We start from the raw sequence: 17,697 nt of genomic DNA, 5'->3' as shown, positions 1-17,697 counted from the left end.
GCAACACCGGGCACCCGACCAGGCCAAGCCCGGACTTCCGCCGAACCCGAGCTGCCAGCAGGGACTCGCCCCGCCCCGGCACACCGGGCGTCGCCAGTAGTCGGCGCCGAGGCCCGTAATGACGCGCTAGCGCGCGCCCGGCACTCTGCGAAGGTCTGGTGGCGGCGGCGGGGGGGGTTGGGGGCGGGGGGCCCGCCGGGTGGGGGGGGGCCCGCCGTTTGGGGCCCGCCCTCGGTCGTCATCAGCCCGAGCCGACGCAGGAAGTGACGACGCTCCTGGCGCGCGCCGGGCGGTTTCTCCTCAGGCTCCGGGACCGGCGGCGGCGGCGGCGGCGGCGTAGGGGTGAGTGGCGGCGGGCCGGGCGGGGCGGAGCGGGGCGGGGGAGGGGCGCGGCCGGCTCACCTAAACTCTCGGATCCCGGCGGGCCTCGGGCGCGTGGGCCGGGGGGGGCGACACTCCCCGCTACCTCGGCCCGGCGCAGAACTCGGGGTGGAGGAGGCGGCGGGCCCTGGAGCTCCCCGAGCCAACTTCTGCCGGGCCGAACGCCGGGCTAGCGCGACTGAACCCCAAGAACCGGGAACCCGCGGCCTGGTCTGCGAGCGCGCCCTCGGAGCAACCACCCAGGCCTCCCCGTATCCCGTGCTGGGGCTGCAGCCGTCCGATGGGCCAGTGGCCCACGCAGCCCAAGTCGTCTGTCTTTCTTTTTTTTTTTTTTAATATATTTTATTTATTTATTCATTTATTTCTGGCTGTATAGGGCCTTCGTTGCTGCGCGCGGGCTTTCTCTAGTTGCGGCGTGCGGGGGCTACTCTTCTTTGCGGTGCGCGGTCTTCTCACTGCGGTGGCTTCTCGTTGCGGAGCAGGGTCTCTAGGCGCGCGGGCTTCAGTAGTTGTAGCTCGCGGCCTCAGTAGTTGTGGCGCACGAGCTTAGTTGCTCCGCGGCATGTGGGATCTTCCCGGACCAGGGCTCGAACCCGTGTCCCGTGCATTGGCAGGCGGATTCTTAACCACTGCGCCATCAGGGAAGCCCCGAGGTCGTCTTTTAATAAATCCTCCTGACGGCAAAAACAGTGCTTGGTGAGTGCCGGGTACTGAGCTACGAGCTCTACCTGGGTGATCTCACTGAATCCCCAGTGGTGCTGTCATATAGGCGGTTGTCTTACCGTTTACGGAATGGTAAGCTGAGATGAAGTAACTAGCCCTGGACAGCACAGGAATGACAGCAAAGAGATTGGAATCCAAGTGGTCATTTTCCAGAGCCCATCACTTTTTTTTAAAATCCTTCTTTCTAGTATTTTAGTTTTTCTAAAATCGAAGTATAGTTGATTTACAATGTTGTGTTAGTTTCTGCTGTACAGCAAAGTGATTCAGTCATACATGTATATACGTTCTTTTTTATTTTCTTTTCTGTTACGGATTTATCACAGGAAATTGTATATATAGTGCCCTGTGCTCTACAGTAGGACCTTGTTGTTTATCCGTCCTGTGTATAATAGTTTGCTTCTGCTGACCCCAAACTCCCAGTCCTTCCCTCCCCCCCCACCACAATCACAAGTCTGTTTTCTATGTCTGTGACTGTTTCTGTTTTCTAGATAAGTTCATTTGTGTCTTTTTTTGGGGGGGGGGCACGCGTGGCTTCTGAGATCTTAGTTCCCTGACAAGGGATTGAACCCAGGCCCCAGCAGTGAAAGCGCCGAGTACTAACCACTGGACTGCCAGGGAATTCCCATTTGTGTCATATTTTAGTTGCCACATATAAGTGATATCACACGGTATTTGTCTTTCTCTTTCTGACTTAGTTTACTTAGTATGACAATCTTTCGGTCCATCCAAGTTGCTGCAAATGGCATTATTTCTTTCTATTTTTAAAATTTTAATAATACATTTTATTTAACCCAATATTTCTAAAGTATTACTATTTCCCATGTAATAATCAGTGTAAAATTATTAATGAGGTATTTTACATTTTTTACACAAAGTCTTTGAAATCCAGTGTGTATTTTATACTTACAGCACAGCTTAATTCAGACTGGCCACAGTTGAAGTGCTCAATAGCTACATGTGGCTAGTGGCTACCATTCTGGACAGCAGTTAATTTAAGGTGTGAATTCTGTACACAGTTATCATCTCAGACAAGTAGAGGTCATTTCCAGCTGTACCCATGGACAAATTGATAGTGAATTCATGTTTGGAATATTAATTGTATAGCATTTGGACATGGAAAATTTATTCTTGAATTATGAATAAGTGGTTTAAGCAAACCCGATTATTGCATATTATTACATGCAGCTACGGAAATAGGCACTTCCACATATTACCACATTTAATCCTTTCAAAAAACACCTGGTAAAGGATCGTTATCGAGATTGAAACAGACCTGTGCCCAATATCCACTTCACCCTTCTTAGTTTGCCTTTCTGAAAGGCAGAGAGTGGAACGCTGAATCCTGTGTTTCCCAGACTCCCGTGAGACTGGGGTTCTCAGTGTGATTCAGATTCAGCCAGTCAGATACACATACGTGAGATTTGAAGGCTGGACGTGCAGAGACTGCATTTGGGGGGGGGCGCATCTTTGCCATTTCTACAGGCCCAGGAACCGATTTTTTGGCAGCAGAATTAAAGAGACGTGCCATTGTCCGGTCTCTACCTGTGGCTCTTAAGAAGCAGGGTCCTGGACGTCCATGTTGCTGGGGCAGATCCGAGCAAACACAGCGTGGCTCTGGACTCAGTGGCAGTAGTGGCAGTGGCTTCCTAGTTAAGTGGACTTTTGAAAGTTGTGGTTTCCCCAAGACAGCCGTGAGTTCTGTGCCTCCTAGAGCATTCTGCATCCTAATGGGGTGCTCTGGTGCTCTTGGAGCAGTTGTCTTCCACTTCCAGTCCCTTCCTTCCAAACGCTGGGGTGCTGGAGCTGGGGCTGCTCACTGCGTCTCCGCTTTGCCATCTGGAGCCCGCATAGGTTCTACCAATAGGAGGTAATAGAGGCTTGTCTTGGGCGTCCACAAGATGAGTAGATCTCCACACCTGCCCACGAGGATCTGGAAAGTTTATATAGAGGCCTTAACGGGGTGCATTCGCATATGTACTCCAAATAGTCTCAGTAACACATCGCTCTCTCCAGGCAGCATCCTTGAAAATGTATTTCATTCTTTTTTATGGCTGAGTAATAGTCCATTGTATATACGTACCACATCTTTATCCATTCATCTGTCGATGGATATTTAGGTTGCTTCCATATCTTGGCTATTGTAAATAGTGCTGCTGTGAACATGGGGGAGGGGGTGTGTGTATCCTTTTTAATTATAGTTTTGCCTGGATACATGCCCAGGAGTGGGATTGCTGGATCATATGATTGTTCTATTTTTAGTTTTCTGAGGAACCTCCATACTGTTCTGCGTAGTGGCTGAGCCAACTTACATTCTTACTAACAGTGTAGGAAGTTTCCCTTTTTTCCACACCCTCTCTAGCATTTGTTATTGATGGCCATTCTGACAGGTGCGAGGTGGTACCTTGTTGTAGTTTTGATTTGCATTTCTCTAATAATTATCGATGTTGAGCATCTTTACATGTGCCTACTGGCCATTTGTTTTCTTCTTTGGAGAAATGTCTATTTAGATCTTCTGTCCTTTTTTATTTTATTTATTTATTTATTTTTGTGGTACGCGGGCCTCTCACTGTTGTGGCCTCTCCCGTTGCGGAGCACAGGCTCCGGACGCGCAGGCTCAGCGGCCATGGCTCACGGGCCCAGCCGCTCTGTGGCATGTGGGATCTTCCCGGACCGGGGCACGAACCCGTGTCCCCTGCATCGGCAGGCGGACTCTCAACCACTGCGCCACCAGGGAAGCCCTTCTGTCCTTTTTTCAATTGGGTTGTTTGGTTTTTTGTTGTTGAGTTGTATGAGCTGTTTGTATATTTTGCAAATTAAGCCCTGTCAGTCACATCGTTTGCAAACGTTTTCAGCCAGTCCTTAGGTTGTCTTTTCATTTTTTTTTTTTTTTTTTTTTTTGCTGTACGCGGGCCTCTCACCGTTGTGGCCTCTCCCGTTGCGGAGCACAGGCTCCGGACGCGCAGGCTCAGCGGCCATGGCTCACGGGCCCAGCCGCTCCACGGCATATGGGATCCTCCCAGACCGGGGCACGAACCCGTATCCCCTGCATCGGCAGGCGGACTCTCAACCACTGCGCCACCAGGGAGGCCCTGTCTTTTCATTTTGTTTATGGTTTTCTTTGCTTTGTAAAAGCTTGTAAGTTTGATTAGGTTCTATTTGTTTATTTTTGCTTTATTTCTGTTGCCTTGGGAGACTGACCTAAGAAAACACTGGTGCCATTTATGTCAGAGAATGTTTTACCTGTGATCTCTTCTAGGAGTTTTAGAGTGTCATGTCTTCTGTTTAAATCTTTAAGCCATTTTGAGTTTATTTTTGTGTATGGTGTGAGGGTGTGTTCTAACTTCATTGATTTACATGCAGCTACCCAGCTTTCCCAGCACCGCTTGCTGAAGAGACTGTGTTTTTCCTATTGTATATTCTTGCCTCTTTTTTTTTTTTTTTTTTTTTTTTTTTTTCTGTACGCGGGCCTCTCACTGCTGTGGCCTCTCCCGTTGCGGAGCACAGGCTCCGGACACACAGGCTCCGCGGCCATGGCTCGCGGGCCCAGCCGCTCCGCGGCATGTGGGATCTTCCGGGATCGGGGCACGAACCCGTGTCCCCTGCATCGGCAGGCGGACTCTCAACCACTGCGCCACCAGGGAAGCCCTTGCCTCTTTTGTTGAAGATTAATTGACCATAGGTGTGTGGGTTTATTTCTGGCAGAGCCCATCCCTCTTAACAAAGATTTGTACTGAAGCTCTCAAAAGTGGCAAGGCAAAAGTGTTCAGAAACAGCATAGCATCAAACCACAGTTTGCTGTGTCCTGACACAGTTTGAATTCTTTGTCTTTTTTGCAGTGTTTTAACTCAAATGGGTGATGAAAAGGACTCTTGGAAAGTGAAAACTTTAGATGAAATTCTTCAGGAAAAGAAACGACGGAAGGAACAAGAGGAGAAAGCAGAGATAAAACGCTTAAAAAATGTAAGCCATGTTTTTTAAGTAAGTGTTTTCTTTAAAGGAGATTTAATTTCTTTGCCCTCATTTTTCCATTAGAACAACGCTTCTTCGGTGAAGTTCTTTTGTACTTCCAAATGTCGCAGGTGAGCCCAAAATCTATTCTAAAAATTAACAAAAACATCCAATTACTCAGTTTACATTGACAGCAGATCGATAACATACTAAAGCTGCATATAGATGACCACAGCTACGTGGAAAATAAAGTATTTTGAACCTAAAATCACTAGAGTGCGGTTGGGCTTATGTTTCTCATTTCATCATTATATTCATGACACCATTTCCAAGTATTTTTAGTATAGTAGGAAGCTGCCTTGAAATTAGTATTGTTTTACACCTTTCTTGGTTTGCCTAATAACATAGGAAAACTTTAGTAATTTGACAAGGGGCATTGAAAGAAATGCCTCTTCTGATAAGTTTAGCAGCAGACCTTTCTTACGTATTTATGAGTACTTTTTGAGATACTGTAAAGTATTAGGTGTATAAAATAGGCTTTAAGGCTCAGTTCTGGCTAATATAAACAGCTAACATACTTGTCACAGAGTCTGATGTCCCCTGTCATATACGCTGGTGTTAAATTTCTCAGGTTCTGGGTTACAGAGAGTTACACAAAATTCTGATGTCACGGGATTTGAATGAAAGTTTTTTATATTTTATAACATTGGTCCACTCAAAGTTTGAGTGTATGAAAGTTTGTTTTCGGATATTGGCAAGGTTTGAGTATTATTAAAAATAGGCTTATCTGTAAGGAAAATTACTTTCTCCTTGCTTCTTAGTCTGATGACCGGGATTCCAAGCGGGATTCCCTTGAGGAGGGGGAGCTGAGGGACCACCGCATGGAGATAACGATAAGGAACTCGCCGTATAGAAGAGAGGACTCCATGGAAGACAGGTGAGAGGGCGGTGGCCCTGGAGGAGCCCGCCGGCTGCAGGTGCACTCACCTGAGGAGACAGGCTGAGCCCCGTGACAAGGCCGTGGTCCTGGCTGGCCCTTCTCAGTGTTATTTTGAAAGTTTGAGGTCATGACCTGAGGTTTACCTCTAGATTGAAATGACTCTTGTGTGGTGTCAGTTACCAGCTCTCCCCTCTTCTTAGGAAAAGCCTGAGCGTGTGTTCCTTTCTTTGTGATCATTCTGCAGTGAAGTGAACACCATTCACATGGTACATTTAAAGAATTCTGCTGTATGTTTGTGATAATTTGTATAATTACTGTCTAAAATTATCTACAAATAAACCAAAGTAGCTGCTGAAAGATACTTGGAGCAAGACCTTGAAGCAGAAATGGTCCTATCGAGGTCTGTATGTTCTGACGTTTCTTCCCGTGCTGTGCTTTCTCCTCACTTGTTTTCTTCTCATGTCCATCATCAAGCAGTTAAAAACAGCATAACCAGAAATTAAGGCAAAAAGGCATAGGGTGTGAATTCTCCCAAGATTTTGGTTATATAATCAGTTGAAAATATTGTTAAGTGACCTTTTGAGATCATTGTTTGATTAAAATTGTGGGACCTTTTTTTATTTTTTATTTTTTGCGGTACGCGGGCCTCTCACTGCTGTGGCCTCTCCTGCCGCGGAGCACAGGCTCTGGATGCGCAGGCTCAGTAGTCATGGCTCACGGACCCAGCCGCTCTGCGGCACGTGGGATCCCCCCAGACCGGGCACGAACCCGTGTCCCCTGCATCGGCAGGCGGACTCCCAACCACTGCGCCACCAGGGAAGCCCAAAATTGTGGGACCTTTTTTAACAACTTTATTATGGTGTAAATGACAAACTGCACAGATTTCGGGTGTGCGGTTTGATACGTTGTTATATACCTGTAAACTATCCCCACGACCAAGATCATGAATACCCTCAAGGTTCCTCCAAGAGGCCTTTTTGTTCCATGTTTCACATTTATTCCCCACTTAACACTTTTCATCTGAATCTGTATTTAATACACAGTTTGGGCTTAGGTTTCATAATGAACATCATCTTCTGGCTGATGGTTGAGGTTCACCTGTGTGTTCTGAGCCCTTCGTCTCTCTGGGTTGAAGACACCCCACGATAGCCCGGTGCTCCTCACATTACTTTCTCAGGCGTGATGTAATGCTGTGGTGTCTTATTGCAGAGGAGAGGAAGATGATTCTTTGGCTATCAAACCACCCCAGCAAATGTCTCGGAAAGAAAAAGCTCATCACAGGAAAGACGAAAAGAGAAAAGAGAAACGTAGGCATCGTAGCCATTCTGCGGAAGGGGGTACAGAGCATTCGTTTTCTTTTGTGTTGTGTGCAGATGCGTCTTGTTCCTATGTCATGATCTGCTGCCTTCTCCAGAGCACAGCTGAAAGCGAAGAGAATGAAACTTTAGCTAAAAACATAAATTTACTGTAGATCATTCTGAATAGATACTTTGTTTTCCTTCTGTGTTTTCTTCTGTGTGTTTCCCCCTCATTGCATTGTTCTGGAGTAGTTTGTCTACCTACAAAATTGTCTTAATTCAACAAGGGAAAACACAGTCTTCAATGCTAAATTGCTTTAACTAAGAAACAGATGCTTGATAAAACTGAAATAATGGATTTTATCTCATACCAGTATTAAAGAGCTTCTTAGGGGTGTTGGGAAAACTGGGCCTGGGGCCTGATACAAATCTCATTGTTAAACTCAGTTGGCCAACGTGGTGTATAACGTGATGTAGAAACTAAAAGGAGATAAGCTTTGTCCTGTATCCTTTACAAGCGGTGATTTCTTTTTAAATCATGAAACTAATACAGTCTAATCACAGTTCATTTAATACAGAAAATTAGAAAGAAAGATGGGGATCACGGTTCTATTCAGTGATAATCACATTATTTTTGTTTTTTTCTTAACTGGAGGCTTACTGCATAGAGTTTTATATTTTCATCCTCTTTTTTTTTTTTTAACAGAAAGTCATGATTGTTTCTCCAAGTCAATGATTAGATATTTTTTCTTTTCTTCACCGGGTATTTTCAAGTTGAGTTTCTAGAGGTTAAGTTTCTTCGTGTGACACGTCCTGGTTCCCCCTAGGGAAGCACGCCAGAGTGAAGGAGAAGGAGAGGGAGCACGAGCGCCGCAAGCGTCACCGAGAGGAGCAGGACAAGGCCCGCCGGGAGTGGGAGCGGCAGAAGAGGAGGGAGCTGGCGCGGGAGCACTCCCGGCGGGAGAGGTGAGGCCGCGGCGCAAGCCAGCGAGCGGGTCCTGGCTGCCGCCAGTGCCCCCGTGGCAGCCTGTGCGATGGGCCTGCAGGGAGGGGTGCTGCTGGACAGAGCTGGGGGTCCAAGAGGAATCGAGAGGCGAGGGGCGAAGGCTTGGGCTGGACATACAGCAGTGGGGGAAGGAGAGAGAGGAAGAGGGGTGGCGGGTGGCTGGAGGAGGGGAGCGGCTGTCCACACCCGGGCCCGGCGCCCCCAGCGAGGAGGGCAAGGGCTGCTGTCCAGGCCCAGGTGGAGCCATTCTGGGGGCGCGTGAGTCCTGAGGCAGAGTCAGTGCGGGGAGGCCTGGGGTGTGGGCGACCCCCCATCTGCTCACTCGGCAGGTGTGTGCTGGGCACCTGCTCTGCACCGGCGCTGTTCCAGGGGGCCTTGTCCAGAAAGACCAACAAGATACGTTGCTTAGGGTTGTCTGGGGTCGCAGCAGAAATAGACTCTTGGTTCTTCCAAACAAGAAACAAAAGGAGAAGTGACAAAGGCAATCCCAGAGGCCTTGAAATGGCCTGGGAGCTGGGACACCGGACTCCTGGGCCTTTGTCTCCAGGTGCCTCTGTGTGGGCTTAGAGTTCCAGGAGAGAGCGTCTGTTCACTCCAGATCTGTTCCGCGTGGCCCAGGTGTGAATCCTAGGGCCACCTCTGGGTCCTGCGGTCATCTCCAGAGAGAGCTTGAGAGCTGGGCTGCTCTACAGAAGGGAAGTAGCGGGCTGGAAGGTGGTGACGTTCCCAGCAGCCAGGGCCGAACAGAGGGCAGGTACAGCAGGTGTGAGGAGAGCCTTCGTTCTCAGGACTCAGGGAGTGTGAGAGATGCGGCTGAGAGGTTGGGGTCTAAGGCCACTGTGAGGCCAGCAGAGCCTTCAGTGCCCTGGCTGATGGCACATGACACACCCACGTTTGCTAAGCCCTGTGCTCTGTCCACTGTGGTCCAGTCACACAGCTGTGCAGACACAGTGGTGACCCCAAGGAAGCCAAGCTTGAAAATAAAGAGGCGCACGTGGAAAAATGCAACAGTGGCCACATTGTTCAAGGGAGACAAGTGTTCACAGGGTTATTAGCCCAGCGGCTTACTAAATAGCAACAACTGGGAGGAAAAATTCAAGTACAAAGTTGCTGCAAGATGTTACCTAGAATGTCCAGTTTTCAACAAGAAGTTCTGAGACATACAAAGACATAAGGTTTGACCCCGTATTAAGGAAGAAAGACATAGTAGACAGCGTTTCCAGATTTGGCAAAGACTTGGAAGCAAGGAACTTGAAGATGGAGCAACAGACTTCATGCCTTCTGAAGACAGAGAGGAAAGGATCTTCAATCTCAAGATCTGTGGGACAGCATCCAGTGCATCCAGTGCATCCAGTGCACCAGCACGCGTGTGGCGTGTGGGAGGGAAGGGGGGGCACACAGGTGGCTTTTAAATAATGACTTGAGTACTTCCCACATTTGATGAAAACCATTTTATCTACACATCCGAGAAACTCGGTGAGCCCCAGGTAGGATAAGTACAAAGTCACAGTCACACCGGGGAAGCTAGTGAGAAATTCATGAGGGGCGGCAGCGAGCAGGGTGCTTCTCATCAGAAACCGGGGGCCACAGGCAGGAACTCGGCCAGCCTCGGAAGTGAGGGGCACATAAAGGCCTTCCCAGGTGAACAGAGGCTGGGGGACAGGTGCAGACATCACTGCAGCCACAGCAGCGGGACATGCATTGCCCTAAGAGCTCCTGGGATGAGTTTTCAACAGAGGCCGTGTGCCAGGCTGTGGAACAAATCTCAAATTTAAAAGAATTGAGGCCATACAAAGTATGCCCTCTTATCACAGAAGAATTCAATTAGAAGTCAGCAACAGGGCTTCCCTGGTGGCACGGGTTAAGAATCCGCCTGCCGATGCAGGGGACACGGGTTCGAGCCCTGGTCCAGGAAAATCCCACATGCCGCGGAGCAACTAAGCCTGTGCACCACAGCTACTGAGCCTGCGCTCTAGAGCCCGTGAGCCACAACTGCGGAAGTCTACGCGCTTAGAGCCCGTGCTTCACAACACGAGAAGCCACCACAATGAGAAGCCCGCGCACCGCAACAAAGAGCAGCCCCCACTTGCCGCAACTAGAGAAAGCCCGCGTGCAGCAACAAAGACCCAACACAGCCAAAAACAAATTTCTATATAAAAAAAGCAACAGAACGAAACCTGGGGAAATCCTCAAATGTTGGGAATCTAACAACCCGTTTGTGAAAAACCCATGGCCCGAAGAAAAAATGGTAAGGAAAAACAAAATATTTTGAACTTTTTTTTTTTGGTCGCGACGCAAAGCTTGTAGGATCTTAGTTCCCTGACTAGGGATCAAACCCAGGCCCCAGCAGTGGAAGCGCCAAGTCCTAACCACTGGACCACCAGGGAATTCCCTGAAAATATTTTGAACAAGATGAGAGCAAAGACAACGTGTCAAAACCTAGGGATGCAGCTCCAGCTGTGCTTGGAGTGAAGTGTTTCAGGTTTAAGCAACTAAACCAGAAAGCAGAAAAGGAAGTTGTCGAATCAGTAACCTAACCTTCTACCCAAAGAAACCAGAAAAAAAGCAAACTCATCCCAAAGCAAGCCGAAGAGACGTCGGGAAATGCAGAGCAGGCAGAAGCAGGCTTGGGAGGCGGGGGACGGGGGACAGGGGTGGCCACGGGCGGTACGATCAGTGGATGCTGGGACGGCTTGTGATGGTTGCCCGATTCCAGGGATGTGTTCAGAGAAACTGAGCTCGCTGGTTGAATTCAATATGTAAGTTATACCTCCACTTTTTGTTTGTTTTGCCGTACTGCGCGGCATGAAACCGAAACCGCACCCCCTGCACTGGAAGTGCGGCGGCTTAACCACTGGGCCGCCAGGGAAGTCTCCTTCCGCTTTTATTTGGGGATAGTTTGGATTCACTGGCATTTATAAAATAGTGTGTGGAGCCCAGTAGCCTTGGTCCGGCCCCTCCAGTGGTGACGTCTGTGTGGGCAGCACTGGCGGCCCTGGTGGCGCTCTCACCGTGTTTTGCTTGTGCTCATTTCTGTGTGTATAATGCTGCCTTTTTTGCTTAACGTGTTCGCTTTTCAAGTTGTATTTGGACTTAACCCTGTAGGGACCTGAGAGTTAACAGACTGATGAGTTTTCACTCTTCGGCGTCCGGTGCTGCCTACCCCACGTGTTTCGGTCACTGGTCACTGATATTTCCTGACCCCCACACGACAGCTCGCCCCAGGAGCCGCAGGGCGCCCGGCCCAGGGCTGTGGCTCCCCCGCCCTTCCTCAGATGGGCTCTCCCACCCCCTGGGGGCCCAGAAGACTTGGCTCCTGGTAGCGGTGGATTTACATTGTGTGCACAGAGGGAATCCTCTTGGCGAGTCTCGGTAGAGCTGGCGAGCAGAATGTTCTGGAGCCGGTGGGGTTTCTGCCCCAGGCAGTCGTTGCCTCCTTGTACCGACGCTTGGTTCCCAGGACGCGCATGCGTGTATGTTCTGCTTTTAAAAGGCTCTCTGCGGGTTGAACAGCCCAGAGAAGTAGTTTCTAAACGCGAGCAAAAAAGCACTGGGGGCAAAAAGGAGAACTGCCTGTTTCGGGGGGGAAATGTGGCGTGTGCTGGTTCCAGGGACCGCCTCGAGCAGTTAGAAAGGAAGCGAGAACGGGAGCGCAAGATGCGGGAGCAGCAGAAGGAGCAGAGGGAGCAGAAGGAGCGGGAGCGGCGGGCCGAGGAGCGGCGCAAGGAGCGGGAGGCCCGGCGGGAAGGTGGGGGCGGGGTGAGGGGCGGGGCCCGTCGGGGAGGCGGGGCGAGGGGCGGGGCCCGGCCACCCTGCGGCTCCTGGGTTGCGGGCTGTCTGGGGTCCACACACTGGGGGTCAGGCCCAGGCTGGAGAGGTGGGTTCTGGCCCCCTGCCTTTTGACCAATAGGGAGCAGTCTAGAAAGCCCACCTGGGTCCTCTGGTCGCTTCCTGTGCTCCATTCTGGTGCTGTGGGGGGCTGGGGCGGGTGGCGTGTGTGCCATGGGAAAGGGGGCTGCCGGCACCACCTCCTTTCTGTTCTCGTGCGCAGTGTCTGCACATCACCGGACAGCGAGAGAGGACTATGGCGACAAGGTGAAAGCCAGCCACTGGAGTCGGAGCCCACTCCGGCCGCCTCGAGAGAGGTTTGAGCTGGGGGACAGCCGGAAGCCAGGTGAGGCTGCACAGCGCTAGCTGGGCCAGCGCGTGGCGGTCTTGGCGAGGGGCGTCTGGGCACAGAAAGCGGCTGCTGCTTCACATCACGATGCGCTAAACGCTTCCGTGGTGTGTGAGAGGGACTCCGTACGAAACAAGTTTATCAGCTCAAACGTTTGTTACTGGTCCCTTGAAGAGTTGTCTTCCTCCCAGGTACCTGGGTGAGCTGTTCCTCATACAAACCGAAGTTAGTCTTCGTATGAGAAGCGCCATCGAATCTTGTTAGTTTCAGATGTTTTCCCACATTTCACCTTCGATGGTTTGTTCCATAAGTAAAAGAAGAGAAAGTGGAAGAGAGAGACCTGCTGTCCGACCTGCAGGACGTCAGCGGCAGCGAGAGGAGGACCAGCTCGGCGGAGTCCTCGTCAGGTAGCCGCTCGCCCGGCCCCGCCCAGGCCCGTGGCCCCCCTGGGCCGAAGCTCACTGCTGGCTGTTTCTTTCCTGAAGCGGAGTCAGGGTCAGGTTCCGAGGAGGAGGAGGAAGAGGAGGAAGAGGAGGAGGAGGAAGAAGAGGGGAGCAGCAGCGAAGAGTCGGAGGGGGAGGAGGAGGAGGAGGAGGAGGAGGAGACCGGGAGCAACTCCGAGGACGCGTCTGGACAGTCAGCCGGTGAGCGCGCCCGCACGCGGTTTAAGTCCGTAAGAGCGTAGGAGCTGCAGGTGGGTGACTTGAAATCTCAGTAAAAATGTATCCAGATTGAAAACGCCTGGCTCTCTGGGACTTACATGAGGCTCCCGAGTCGACGACATAGGGCGCCCCTTGCCTCCTTGTCAGCTAAAGTGGACCGCGCTTCTGCTTCGGGGGGCTCTGAGCTGACACCTGTTTCCTTTACAGAGGAAGTGAGTGAAGAAGAAATGAGTGAAGAGGAGGAGCGAGAGAATGAAAACCACGTCCTGGTTGGTGAGCGGCCCCCCAAGTGGTGCTTCACCGCCTCCTCGTCTGCCCTTGACCTGGGTGCTGACCCACGTTTGAGTCGTGAGCAGGGCAGCGACCTAAGAAATAACCTTTCTCAGAGGCACGTCGTGTCCCGGGAGCTACAGGGAGCGCCTGGCTGGTGCGTCCCAGGACCCAGGTGGCTCGCGGGGAGCTGCTTCCCCTGGCACCCCGCACTTGGCCGCTTGGGCCCGTGGGGGCCGGCGTCCCTTAGAAGGGACAGTGCTGAATGAGCGCCATCCTGAGGGCGCTGGGCTTGGACACCAGGGGAGGCTGGGAAACGCCAGCTCGACTCTGACCACAGGGCCGTTGCTGACCAGGTTCTGCATGGCCTCCACAGGCAGCCAGGCCAAGCCCTCTGGCCAGTGGCCACAAGTTCTGGGGGGCCTTGGAGCTCGCAACCGGTCAGTGGCTCACAGTGGTCCCAGCCCGGCCAGTGGCCCCAAGACACAGTGCCCTCTGTCCAGAGCGATGGGACGCGCAGCCCGTGCCTGGCCCCCCCGGGGCTCTCAATATGGCTTCTTCCTGCACTTGCTGTCCGCCCCCAGAACGGGTGGGGTAGCCACACTTGCTCGTTCTTGGTTTGTAATTGGGTTGAACTTTTGAAGTTCCAGAGTCACGATTTGACCGCGATTCTGGAGAGAGCGAAGACGGGGAAGAGGAGGTGGGCGAGGGCACCCCCCAGAGCAGCGCCCTCACCGAGGGGGACTTCGTGCCCGACTCCCCAGCCCTGTCACCCATCGAGCTCAAACAGGAGCTGCCCAAGTACCTGCCAGCCCTGCAGGTCAGGTGCCCTCCCTGCCCCAGGCCTGGCTCTGCTTTGCTGCTCGTGGACGGGGCCGGTTGCTGAGAGCAGAAGCCGGGTTCCCGCTGTGGGTGTCTGTCACTGGGCGGGCCCGGCCACCGGCCTCTCACCTGTCCCCGATCATGGTCCGGCCTCTTGTCCAGCAGTCTTGGGGGGAGGACAGTTCCTGCGTCCGCAGCCAGGACGCCCGCCAGGGGCCCCATGTGGAGGGGGTGGGCAGCCTGGCAGGCGGTCAGCTCTGCGGTCACTTCTGCCTCGGCCTGGGCTGGGTGGGCACCTGCCCCTCTCGCCCGGTCGCTGTGCAGGGGTCGGAGGGCAGTGCTATGAGTCAGCCCACGTTTTCTGTTGGGAAAAGTCGGTAACAACGATGCTGGAGGGAGGGGGTTTGGAGAGGGCAGGTCATCAGAGGGTGAGCGGCCTCAGGTGCTCTGGGCGCCCCAAGGCCAGTGGCCCAGCCCCAAGTGCCGCCCCAGCTCCGGGGGGTTTCCTGCGCCAGCTGGGGGTGCAGTGCACAGGGCCACTCCTGTCCCACCCTCATCTTAGGATGACGTGACTGGAGGTGGTGGGGTGGGGGGTTGCCCAGGGCCGGCTTTTGGATAAAGGGGCACGTGCTCACTGAAGCGAGGAGAGCATGCCCAGGCCGCTGCCCACGCGCCCTGCGGGCCTTCCTGCCACGTCCGGCGGGGCTTCCCTCTCGGCGGCGCTTCCCTCGGGGGTGGCCCCGCTGCCGCGCCCTCATGCTGGCGCTTCCTCCCAGGGCTGTCGGAGTGTGGAGGAGTTCCAGTGCCTGAACAGGATCGAAGAAGGCACGTACGGGGTGGTGTACAGAGCAAAGGACAAGAAAACAGGTGGGGCGAGTCCCAGGGTGGTCCCCCAAAGGGGAGGGGTGGTGTGGCGCATGGACCGGGTGGCCCAGAGTGCCAGCCAGCATCACAGGGCGCCGGCACCTTCAGCCTCAGGGTCACTGGGTATAGTTTCCTACTGTCCTCGTTGTCACCCCTCCCCTGGTGCTGGGCCTCAGCCTTGCCTCATCTGACTGGTGCACACCTGAGCAGCTGGCCCCCTGGCGCCTCCAGAGGCCAGAAGTCGGCCTGACCACAAGGCTCAGTGCTGCTTGCTTGCAGCCTCAGGCAGGTGTGCACCCTTGGCGGGGCCTCAGAGAAGCAGTCGAGGCCCTGAGCACGGGGGGAGGCCGGTTGGCCATGTCCCGTGATCGTCGGGGAACAGCGATGAAACAGGAAGAGTGTGTGGCTGGAAGAACGTTTGCTCAACCTTGGTCTTCACGTTGCTTTCTTTTCAGATGAAATCGTGGCTCTGAAGCGGCTAAAGATGGAGAAGGAGAAGGAGGGCTTCCCGATCACGTCGCTGAGGGAGATCAACACCATCCTCAAGGCGCAGCACCCCAACATCGTCACCGTCAGGGTGAGGCCGCCGGCCCACGCGCCTCTGCCCCGCGGGGCCCCCAAATGCTACACCGCGGTGGCCGTCGCGCTTAGGAGGTCCCTGCTGTCACCCAATGTCTGGGCCCCGGGATTTCAGGTCTCCTGAGAGAGCCGGCGGGGGCAGGACCAGCCTGGGACCCCCGGGCCATGGGGCCTGCTGTCGTTTCCTAGGAAATCGTCGTGGGCAGCAACATGGACAAGATTTACATCGTGATGAACTACGTGGAGCACGACCTCAAGAGCCTCATGGAGACCATGAAGCAGCCCTTCCTGCCGGGTAGGGCCCCACGCCCGGGTCGCCCGGGGCGGGAGTGCTGACCTGGAACTCTGACCCTGTCGCGCTGGGTGTGTGTGAGTGCCCGGGGGCCGGGAAGCTTGGTGGCCGCTGAGGCGGCCGATGACCCGGGGGACCGGCCACGTGCTGACCTGTCGCCATCCAGGGGAGGTGAAGACCCTGATGATCCAGCTGCTGCGTGGAGTGAAGCACCTGCACGACAACTGGATCCTGCACCGAGACCTCAAGACGTCCAACCTGCTGCTCAGCCACGCCGGCATCCTCAAGGTGAGCCCTGCGGGCGACTCGGGGAGGGCCCGGCTCCCGGGCACTCAGTCGTCCACAGCCCGCCCTCTGTCCTCACAGGTGGGGGACTTCGGGCTGGCGCGGGAGTATGGCTCCCCTCTGAAGGCCTACACCCCGGTGGTCGTGACCTTGTGGTACCGTGCCCCCGAGCTGCTGCTCGGCGCCAAGGTGAGTGTGGGTGTGCAGGAGCCTGCCCTGGGCGCGCCGACCCGCCAGCCCCCTGAGTGCTTCCTGACCCCCAGGAGTACTCCACGGCCGTGGACATGTGGTCGGTGGGCTGCATCTTTGGGGAGCTGCTGACTCAGAAGCCGCTGTTCCCTGGGAAGTCGGAAATTGATCAAATCAACAAAGTGTTCAAGGTGGGTGCCCCTGGGGACGTGTGCAGGCACCTGGGCCAGGTGACCCTTCCCTGCAGGGCCCGGCTATTTGAGACGCCACCCTGTTTTAGGACCTGGGCACCCCCAGTGAGAAAATCTGGCCCGGCTACAACGACCTTCCCGCAGTCAAGAAGATGACCTTCACCGAGTACCCGTATAACAACCTCCGCAAGCGCTTCGGGGCTCTGCTCTCAGACCAGGGCTTCGACCTCATGAACAAGTGCGTCCCTCCCTGCACCCCGCCCTCAGCCCGGCTCCTCCCCGCTCAGCCCCGCCCCTGCCAAGTGCCTTTTTCTCCCAGGTTTCTGACCTACTTCCCTGGACGGAGGGTCAGCGCAGAGGATGGCCTCAAGCACGAGTATTTCCGCGAGACCCCCCTCCCCATCGACCCCTCCATGTTCCCCACATGGCCCGCCAAGAGCGAACAGCAGAGGGTGAAGCGGGGCACCAGCCCCCGGCCCCCAGAGGGTGGCCTGGGCTACAGCCAGCTGGTGAGGGGCGGGCCGGCAGGGGGAGCGGGGTCCCCGAGGCGGGGTTGGCCCGGCCGGGGCCCCACGAAGCCGCTGTGTCCACAGGGTGACGACGACCTGAAGGAGACAGGCTTCCACCTCACAACCACGAACCAGGGGGCCTCAGCCGCAGGCCCAGGCTTCAGCCTCAAGTTCTGAGGCTCAGAGCTGACCCCGGACCCACCTTGGGGAGCGCCGACCACTGAGGCCCAGCTGGGACAGCGGCAGACACTGGAGGTGGCGTCTGGGTCCAGACCCCCGTCCTGCCCTGACCAGGTGCCGCCACTGCCACGGGGCTGCCGTGGACGCGACCTCAAGTCTAGGACTGGCTGCTGGCCTCGTGGGGTTTTCCACGTTTTCATATTTTATCTTGGCTTGTAAATTTGTAGAATTAAATCATGTTTTCCTTGCCGTGGGAGGAAAGGCTGTGTTTTTTCAGATGTATCGGATGTGCCCTGCGAGGAGAGGGCAGGCATCCATACACCCACACACACACAACTCAGCCACGGTGACCACCGGCGGCCACGCCGTCGGGTGCTGGCC

General features: G+C 54.2%; 1 protein-coding gene across 3 annotated transcripts; it reads left to right on the top strand.

Moving 5' to 3' along the window:
* Nucleotides 1–234: 234 nt before the first annotated feature.
* Nucleotides 235–17,565, top strand: CDK11B (cyclin dependent kinase 11B). Of its 3 annotated transcripts, none has more exons than XM_060088812.1 (20): nt 235–342; nt 4,941–5,064; nt 5,874–5,989; nt 7,202–7,299; nt 8,118–8,256; nt 11,908–12,044; nt 12,348–12,470; nt 12,785–12,880; nt 12,959–13,117; nt 13,343–13,408; nt 14,050–14,225; nt 15,004–15,094; nt 15,547–15,668; nt 15,860–15,965; nt 16,129–16,250; nt 16,329–16,436; nt 16,511–16,627; nt 16,717–16,865; nt 16,947–17,136; nt 17,221–17,565. In XM_060088812.1, the coding sequence occupies exons 2-20, from the start codon at nt 4,954–4,956 to the stop codon at nt 17,311–17,313; spliced, it is 2,319 nt and encodes a 772-aa protein (XP_059944795.1). In that variant the 5' UTR covers nt 235–342; nt 4,941–4,953; the 3' UTR covers nt 17,314–17,565. The 3 variants fall into 3 exon arrangements, with proteins under 3 accessions (XP_059944795.1, XP_059944794.1, XP_059944796.1); XM_060088811.1 differs by having other exon boundaries at nt 7,202–7,329; XM_060088813.1 differs by lacking the exon at nt 235–342 and adding an exon at nt 5,137–5,183 and having other exon boundaries at nt 4,975–5,064; nt 7,202–7,329.
* The last annotated feature ends 132 nt before the right edge of the window (nt 17,566–17,697 follow it).

Source organism: Mesoplodon densirostris, chromosome 2 (genome assembly GCF_025265405.1).
Source record: "Mesoplodon densirostris isolate mMesDen1 chromosome 2, mMesDen1 primary haplotype, whole genome shotgun sequence".
NCBI lineage: Eukaryota > Metazoa > Chordata > Mammalia > Artiodactyla > Ziphiidae > Mesoplodon > Mesoplodon densirostris.
Note: the sequence above shows the minus strand (reverse complement) of the source record. Positions and strands in the feature narration are given on the sequence as shown.